The sequence below is a fragment of the Saccostrea echinata genome, unplaced genomic scaffold (assembly GCF_033153115.1).
Source record: "Saccostrea echinata isolate AGI-Se365-2 ecotype Australia unplaced genomic scaffold, CSIRO_AGI_Sech_v1 ptg000009l, whole genome shotgun sequence".
NCBI classification, from domain to species: Eukaryota; Metazoa; Mollusca; class Bivalvia; order Ostreida; family Ostreidae; genus Saccostrea; species Saccostrea echinata.
Genome location: NW_026889758.1, coordinates 49198734 through 49208819, shown reverse-complemented (window position 1 = coordinate 49208819; position 10086 = coordinate 49198734). Strand labels below are relative to the sequence as shown.

The 10086-nt window shown below is 32.5% G+C and overlaps 1 protein-coding gene across 1 annotated transcript; it reads left to right on the top strand.

Annotated features, from left to right (window-relative positions):
• The first annotated feature begins 2317 nt into the window (after positions 1-2317).
• Positions 2318-5248, top strand: LOC133183879 (uncharacterized). Its single transcript, XM_061318772.1, has 2 exons — positions 2318-2480; positions 2818-5248. The coding sequence occupies exon 2, from the start codon at positions 2851-2853 to the stop codon at positions 5245-5247; it is 2397 nt and encodes a 798-aa protein (XP_061174756.1). The 5' UTR covers positions 2318-2480; positions 2818-2850; the 3' UTR covers position 5248.
• Positions 5249-10086: the final 4838 nt, after the last annotated feature.

Below are 10086 nucleotides of genomic sequence, written 5' to 3'. Positions count from 1 at the left end.
AAAGGTTTACATAGAAACACTCAGAAAAAAAGCAAAGTCATGATTGATTATATTTATATGGAAGCATCCTCAGGTAGTGTAAAATGAAATTTGTTCAAATCATGAACCCAAGGGATAGGTGGGGCCACAACTGGGGATCAAATGTATAAGAAAAAATCTAGCAAAATCTACTAAAGCCATGATTGGTCAAAGAAATATAGAAGTTTCCTCGGGTAGCGTAGATTCAAGTTTATTCAAATCATCCCCTGGCTACTTTAATATTTAAACTTCTCAATACTTTTTTCCTAGCCAAAGTGCTCATGTGAGTGATGTGGTCCATGGGCCTCTTGTTCAAATACTGGAATTGGTTTTTACCCTGACATTTATAAATAATTTTATCTGGTTTTAAAGTAGCCCTTTGTACAATGTAATTATCATCAAACTTCAAACATTAGTACATGTAAATGATATTTTTCAAACGATAGCATAGTATTTTTGAAGATGATTAAACCTACTCCAGAAATGCCTTATATTATGGTCCGTTGACCTTGTTATTTGTTAATGAAACATTAATTTCTACTGTGACTTATGATAAGTATTATCTCACCTCTAATTTAGACAGGATATTTGGGTGCAACCATTGAAGTTGACTTTGACCTTTGAAATGCATGTTAACCTGTTTAGGTTAGAGCTACCTGTATAGTCTCTTAACTTCGTAAGTAGATCAATTAGGATGCCACAATTTGATACCTCGGTCTCTAAATTAAACCGACTTGAAGGGACATACAACTGACACATTTCTTTGTGCAGTGTGTAGGTGATTTAGGACTTGTATCATGTTGTAAATTTTGAATATACCAGGCAGAGGTAAATGCCAAATTTACGAATGACAACATAATTTACAACATGATACTTGCCAGAGAAGTTCACAGATTCGTGGAGGGGGGGGGGGTCTAGATTTCCTCCTGGGTATTTTAGAGTTATTGAATTTACATATAAAAGTAACCCCCAAATTAATACATGTACTGGGTTTCTCTGGGAAACATTGATAGTCAAATATATGAAGGAAGGTGCATGACTTTTGTCCGTGAGAAGTGCCCCCACCCCGACATCAACACACTTGATGCCAGAGGAGAAAGAGACGCGTGAATTTGCAAGTACAGTGCGACAAGGAGGGGGGGGGGGTAAAGTCTAAACCCCAACGGGTTAAGGCAAACCATGATGAGGGATTCAGAGGAGCAAAGCCACCGATCGAAACGATTAAATATCAAATTTAAGACCCTAAAACTTTATTTAAAATGGACGTTTTACCAAGCATATTTTGTCAAAATTCAAGTTATATATGATTCAAGTTTGTTTTTTTCCTCTGTTTGTCTAGAATACATTGTGACCATAAATTCAGAATCAAGAAATTTTCTTATTTAGGTCCTCAGAATTTACTGATTAGATCTTGAATAGTCTATATGATGTAAAACGAGGCTAGGGGGAGGCGATCTTTTAACAGTAATGTTGTTAGATTTTGTTTACAGTTTCGAAAATATGTGAAAAATGACCTCAATAATACACCAGGACCACCAAAATGGTGCCCATTTAAAATCAAGTTATGGCTCGGACCCCTACAAGGAGCTACGACGCACCCCCCTTTCCTGACCCCTGGTGACAGGCTTGTATAATTAAAAATATTGTAAAGTTAAGCTACAACCATATATGCCATCATGACAACTACTATAAGGATAGGAAGTAGTAAGTTGGTCAAACTTTTTCACAAAGCTTCTTATTTAAACAAATAAAAAAACTGGAAGGAAGAGGTGCACATTAAAACTTTTTTTTAGGTATTAACCCTTATTGTAGAAAATGACATGAAGCTTTGATTAAAGCTTCTTTGATCAGTTACCTTCGTGAAGGTTTATACAGTGGATTTTCTTTCTGACTCATTTTTTTTTCAGTTAAAAACTAGAAAATATTGATGTTTAAAGTTTGCAATAATAACGGAAGACTAGTTTAATAGTTTTTTTAAACCGTTTTTTAAAGCAGAAAAAACAGTAAAATAAAATCACATTCTTTTCTAAAAAATGCCTTTTTTTAAAGAATAATTTTTCGGTAGATAAGACGATTTGCAAGCCCGGACTAACATGGTAAGGATTTGAAAGGGGGGATGTTCGCCGCTATAAATAGATTTAGATCGAAACGTAACAATATTCATACATTTTAACTTTGTGACAACGTCATAGTTTACTGCCTTTTTCATGACGTCACAATGATCTCTAACTGTTTCGTCACAATCATTCTGCGACATTCTCGTAGAACTGCTGGTTGATCAGCGGCTGTCTCTACTAAAATTACAAATTATAGTGTGATTTAGATTGTGAAATTCGATACGGATATTGGAATTCATTCATATATCCATTCTGAAGAGCCATCAAAGAATAAACCATGTAAGGAAAACGTCACTCCGATTATTTTAGGACGTGTCTTTGCATATCCTATACTAGACATTTTTGGTAAGTCCCAAGTTTTACAAATTATATTTTCAACATTTTGCCGTAGCAATGCAATGTCATAAAAATATACGTTCTCTATTTAGAAAGTGTTTTCGCAAAAAAATAAAATATTAAAATAAATTAGAGAACTTGTTTATTTCGATCGTGTTTTACGTGTAGATTATCAAAGATACATAAGATTTATGTTGAATATAAAGCTTAACTTAGTGTCTTTGAAAATATAAATATTTTAACTGTAAAATTTAATTACTAGTATCCTTATTATGATATATTTTTAGTTGTTTTTTTTTACCATATTTTATGCAGGCTTTTAGTGTTATTTTTGTTTCTGATTTAGATAACAGAAAGTAAAATACAACGCAAAGTTACAATGAAATCTCCTACCAAAGGAAACTTTACACCGGACTTCTTTGAGTCAGAGTGTTCAATTAATTTTCCCGATCCCAGTGATACTGGAATTGGACCAGCTCTCCGAGCTCTCAGTCAAGGCGGAATAGCAAGTTTCGCACCAGAAGGCCATACATCTAGGTCCCTTCTGATGAGGGCAGAGATCGAGAGTGAATGCAGTGATGTACCAAGCAGACGTGGAAATGGCGGAAACATGTCAAGCAATCTTGGCAGATCAGAATCTAGAGCAAAGAGTTCTAGTAGCAAATCAGTGATTTCGCTTTCTGAAAACAAGAAACCAACTCAATCTAAGAACCAAGAGAGAACATACTCAACACGAGGCAGTGGTCGTGTGAGTTCTTGTGCTAGCATTCACACAGAATCTGCACCAACTCCAAGGACTGCCAGCGTGGTTTCGGGATATATCGCAAACAGCGATACGCCAGTAAGAGGACAACGTAGCGTATCTATTACCTCTGCCAATTCCCAGCTAGATCTTACTATAGAGGAAAAGGACAGGACCATTTCTCCACTTTACAAGAGTCCAGCATCTTCTTATGCCACGCACTGCTCAGACAATATCCCAAGATCTCTTGCCAGTCAAGTTTCGGTTAAGGACAACAGCAGCTCAAGAGCTTCAATCAGTGGCCTTATTTCACCAAAAGAATATGAGCTAAGTGGCTGCTCCTCTATGAAATTGAGTACAAGAGATGAAATCATAGAATGTAGAAGCCCTACACCGCATTCATCTCCAGTGATTGGAAGGAAGGTATCCTCTGACCAAGAGGTAAGCATGCAGGAAAAGATGATAAAAACTAAAGTTGTAATGAGAAAACTTTGCTCAGAAATACCTAAGCCAGTTCCATCAGAGTCTCCAACCAAGAGCTGCTCATTCAACAAATTTAAACAAATACCTACCGGAACTACCATGAAGAAACGTAAAAATGGTGCACATGGCAGACAAGGTAATGAAACTGACAAAACTGTCAAAGGTCAAAAAGATGGCAGAGCAAAAGGAAAATGCAATGACACCTTTAATGTGCCCAATAAAGGAGAAAAGAAGGCTGTGGATACCGGCAAAGAGGCGAAAAAGAAAGTCAAACCAGCAGTGGCAAAGGCAAAGGAAGAGGACGTTGAGGTCAAGCTAACTGCTCTAGAGAGGAGAAAAGCTTATGAGGCTAAAAGAAAAGCAGAACGTGTAAAGAAAGCAGAAAGCAAGATGAATGTCAAAAAGCAAGCATCCGAACCACCTCGTGGAAGGAAGATGGAGAGCAAGACGGGTGTCAAGAAGCTCGCATCAGATAAGACCCAAATGAATATCACTGACAACAACAAAAGAAACATGGAAGGCAAACAATCCAAACAACCTGGTAACAAGATCAAAAAGGCTGCTGATGACTGCAACTATGAGGATGATTTTGAATCTGATGATGAGGAAATTCGTTTAACAGACCCCAAAGTTGTTAACAGCCAGAAAATTGAAGCCCACTATCAGAAATCCGAGGATGAAGTAGCAATGACATCTGCCCAAGCTGCCAACAGAAAACAAAGCGGCAGACTAAATGGAGATGATCATCATGGTGATTACACTAAGAATGTTCCCCACCTTAACATTCTGACCCCAAGAGAAGTCCAAGATTTATACCTGGACATGTACTATCAAAACAGTGGACAGATGAGCGGCAGGGCCAACCCAAACTCAGCCAGATCAGATGTAGATTTTGAGTATCTTAACCACCAACACACTGCTGCTTTGAAGCAAAGTACTTCCAGCTACAGCCCTATGGTTAGAAATCCTCAGTATGAGTACACCTGCCCCATGGCTAGAGACATCCGCAAAGAGCTTGGATATGGAACAATGGTTCTTGATTACAATCAAGTCGCCAGAAGAAACGCTGGTCGGGAAGACATTCCTTCTTATGAAAATGGACAATACTTTGTAAAACCCAATCCCAGAAAGAAAACAACAGTTGGCTATGTTCCTGGTTATGGAGCAGTAAAGGTACCTACAGACAGCGGGCAAGCTGATGTGAAGAAGAGAAACCATTATCCTTCGTATACTGTTTATCATGTAGATGGAACTGTATCGAATCCTAGAAAGAAGAACGTTGCAGGCTATGTCCCAGGGTATGGACCTGTACGATGTGGTCCTGTTCCCACTGTTCGGGAAGTGTCCTCCGGAAGGGTTGTGCTTCCTCCATTACATCCCATGCAGAACACACGTCAGTTTCAAGGTGACATCCGGGCGGGAAGGCAGGGTCAGGGTAAAAGGAAGACTCTCGATGTTTTGGAATCTCGTGCCAAAGCTAAGCCATTCAACACATATGTGGATGAAGAGGCCTCCCGAAGATTTGAGCGACAATTTTCAAAGCGTTATTAGATATTAGGTTTATTTTTATTTTTAATTTTTATTTGTTAGTTTAAGTTTTTTTTTTATTTCAAATTATGAAAAAAATCTTTTTACAAATGTACAAGAGAAATCTAAAAGGGAATGAAAAAGACGATACACTTGGATATTCTTTTTCCTATAACTAGTGTTCCATATTTTGTTTTTTAGTATTGTTTTTATCATTTCTTAATGTTCATATTCATCTTTGTTATTATTATTTATTCTTCTTAGAATTATTATTAGTTTAACTTTAACATCTTTTTTTAACATACAAGATAAGATGAATGATTTAAATGTATCTCCATGCACATTTTTCATTCTCTCATAACTTATTTCATTCTTTTATTTTATATGATCACCATTATTATCATCGTCATCTTCATCATTTTACTTTTAAATTATTATTATTTTTATTATCGCCATCATTACAACTATCACCAACATTATCATTTATCATTATCATCATTGCGATCATTAGCTTTATCATTATCATTATTTTCTTCAAAATCATTTTTTTTTAAAGGGGGGGGGGGGCTAGATATGACAAGAAGCAATTGTACAAGCATTATCTTTTTTCTTTTACTTTATCACAACTTATTTTCCTGCCTTTCTTCTTACTTTCATTCCTTATTATTATATAACCATTTTTGTCATAATCATCATTTTATTTTTACTTTTAAAAATCAAAAAAAGTAAGAAAAAAAATTATAAGATAAATTAAAAAAAAATGAAAAAATATGTGATTCTAAATTCATATACTTTTCATATACTTTTTCTTAATTTCTCATTATTTATTTTCTTACTTTTATTCTTTTTTTTTTCATCATCAATATAACCATCATTTTTTGTTATCATCAAAATCATCTTCATTTTAGAGAAAATTACAAAAAATAAAAAAAAAAATTATAAGATAAATTAAAAAAGAATGAAAAAAAGATGTAATTCTAAACTCATTTACATTATTTTTTTATTTTTTTCTTCTTTTCATCATCATCGTCATCACAACCATTTTCATTATTTTTATCATCATCTTCATTTAATAAAAATTGCAAAAAGGTAACCAAAAAAATTGAAAGATAAATCTAAAAAAAAAAAAAATTATAACCTTATTAACTTTTTTTTTTTTTTTTTTTTTTGTTTTGTTTTGTTATTTTTTTGTTTGTTTTTTTTAATATCTCTCATAACTAATTTTTGTACATTTATTTTTCCTTTTATCATTTTTTTTAATCATCACCAGTATTTTTGTTATAATCATGCTCATTATTTAAAAAAATCACAAAAAAGTAAGAAAAAATATAAGATAAATGAAAAAAGAATGAAAACATTTTTTTTTTTGATTGTATACTTCTTTTTATTTTTTCATACTTAATTTTTTTTAATTTTCTCATAACTTAATTTTCTACTTTTATTCTTTTTTCATCATCATCATAATTTTTCGTTATCAATTTTATTTTATTAAAAAAATCACAAAAAAGTAAGGAAAAAAACTACAAGATAAATAAAAAAAAGAATGAAAAAAAAAATGTGATTCTAAAGTCAGTTTTATTTATTTATTTTTTTTATTTTCCATAACTTATTTCCCTACTTTATTTATTCTTTTCATATTCATCATCTTAACATTATCATCATCATTTTTTTTTTAAAAATAAGAAAAAAAAAGTAAAAAAAAAAATATATATATATAAGATAGATTTTAAAAAAGAATGAAAAAAGACGTGATTCTAAACTCCCATTTTTTAAATTTTTTTTTTAAGATCATTATTATGTTTCATAACTGATTTTTTTCTCTTTTGTTGGTTTTTTCACCATCATTATCTTTGTTATCCTTACCATCATCATTATTATTTTTTTACTTTAAAAAATTACAGAAGAGGGTAAATATAAAAGATAAATCAAACATTGAAATTTAAAAAAGGTGTGATTGTATATACATACATGTATATATACTTCTTTAATTTCTCATTACTTGTTTTCTTACTTTTTTCCTTCATCATTATCATCATCACCTTTTTTTCATCATCGTCATAATAATCATTATTTCATTTCTTATCTTTTATACCTCATTTTCCTGCCTATGTTCTATTTATTTTTATGAACATCGTCAACCTTATGTTTTTTTTATTTTTAAATGTTCAACTCTCTCAGTCTTCCCTTTTATTTCCTACATGTCTCTTTTTTTCTGAATGCCTTCGAAATCGGTTTGTTTAAACTGCAAAATAATGAAAATATTGCTTGTAATAGTTTTTTCCTAAAAAAAAAAAGTCTTGATGTTGTTTTTAATAGAAGGAAATGTTCGATTTACTAAAGGAGAGTGATGAAAAGTGTACAAGTTAAAAACCATTTATGTTGTCATTTTCTTTTTAATTAAGATATCAAGTATCATTTTCTATCTTTCATTATTGATGCAGCACTACTTCAGCGTCATCTATAATTTTCAATAACCTTTATCTGAATGACCAGTATTTAAAATAAAGAATGCAATATTTACAAGCTTTGTTTATTTTCCATCTACCAGTAAACCTTTGCACAAAATATATTACGAATAAAAATAAGAATTTTCCAAATCTCAAAAAATATTTTAGGATATCTGTTTCAATAGAATATATTGTATACATTTTTAAGCAAAAAATAACCTCTTTATTTAAAAAAAAAAAAAAAAAAAAAAAAAAAAAACAACAACAACAACAACATACAATAGCCAATTCATTTTCATACTTGGAAGCAATTTACTAGTATTTGTATTAGAAAAAAACGATAGAATTTGCAGCTGAACATTGTAGTGAATATTATAAATGGGCAGCTTGAATTGGTAACATTGAGAATGAATTAACGTTTTAAAGGCCTCTGAGTATTTGAAGTACATATATAAATTTTAATGGTGTAACTGTTTCAAAACGTTTCCTCGAATAATTTATATATAAAGCGTTATGGTTTAATGGGCTGTTGAAGAAGCTTTCATAAAGCATCACGAAATTCTTATAAAAGAGGCAGTGGAAATATAATTTCGAAATCATTTAATTCGAGATCGAAGATTTTTGTATGTTATTCTATTATTAAATTCCTAAGGTCTGTATTGGTAGCATACATGTATTTCACCATACATGAAGTTAAAATCTTGAAAATGCTGGAATATACGTGTATTCTTGCAGCCAGGAATGTTTTAACATTTTAAAATGTTCACCTTGATCAAATTTGGAAAAAAATCAAATTTAGTGCAGATTTAATTTTGGATAATGTAATTATCTGACAAATTGGTATTAATTAAATATCCTAATGTTCAGTGCTTCTCATCTCAAGCATAAATGGTTATATTTCCCCAAATCTATCTTTGACAATGCCGGATTTAAAGTCTCTTGAGAATGATGTATCTGCACCATGTTTTTAATCGAATAACTCAAACAGAAGCTCAAAAATTACAAACAATCAAAGAAATATACGAACAAAACAAACAACAAATACATAATTTATAAAAATTACCCCATATGAAATTCTAAAAGACGCCAATCTTTTACGGATTAAACGTCATCTGCACCATCTAAAACCTTGTGCACACCTGCAACACTAGATATAATTATTCCACATCATGCCCGATCATCATGAATAAGAAAAAAAATCTTTTACTATAAATGCATGATCAGATTTTATAATGGAAACTTTTGAGGACCCTCGAGAGCGAAAATTCAAAACATCATGGCTCATTCTACATCATTATATCATTCTTCATGATATAGCTTATCATATATGCACATTTTGCTACCTCGTAAATATAGGATGGGAGATCCAATGCTATGACAAGACATTGTGACAGACAGGCGGATGAAGGTAACTACAATATGATGATTTTGCATTCTAGTTCATAAAAAAATAATTATCAGCAGATCCACAAACTAGATAGAAAGAAAGAGGGTTAATATATGACAAACATGCTTACAAACAAAAAATTTTGGGAGAGGGTTATTATTCATGGATTCAGAGGGGGAAAGCGCGCGCTTCCCCTCATTTAATGCTACATCTTTGCCTTAAAAGATAATGAAGACTCAACAGCTTCCAGGGGGCAATACTGAAAGTACTTTTTTGGCGTGTGTGTGTGTGTGTGTGTAAGGAAGGGGAGGTCTGACACTCTCGTCCTCTCCAAACACAATATCCTTGTATCATCCTTTGGTACTCGCAACAGTACACTTATAAAGTAATTAGCAAATCACCAATCGCTAAAAAAACAAGATGTGTTTGTGAAACACTTATGCCCCCGTATGGTTACTTATAGCAAAGGTTAAACTTTCTCAAATGCAAATCAAATATGTTGGTACCCAAAGTAAGGTCTTGTCTCGAGGAATAAACCTGTGGAATATGAAAGCCCTGGCAGCAACCATTGAATAGATATGGAAAAGGTTAAAGTTTTTTTTTCAAAACTATGTCAAACATTAAGGTCAAGGTTAAAAATTAATGGTAACCAAGGAAAGGCCTTCTCCCAAGAAATACACAGGTGAAATTAAATATGAAAGCCGAATCACCAATCATTCAAAAGTTATGACCAAGGTTAAAGTTTTCCAACAGTAGGTCAAACTCCAAGGTCAAGGTCAAAGTTGTTGGTATCCAAAGGAAGGCCTTTTTACAAGGATTACACATGTGAAATATGAAAGCCCTAGCACCAATTGTTCAAAAGTTATGGCCGAAATAAAAGTTTTCCAAGAGTAGGTCAAACTCCAAGGTCAAAGTCAAAGTTGTTGGTATCCAAAGGAAGTTCTTGTCACAAGGATTACACATGTGAAGTATGAAAGCCCTAGCATCAACTATTCAAAAGTTATGGCCAACGTTAAAGTTTGGTAAAAT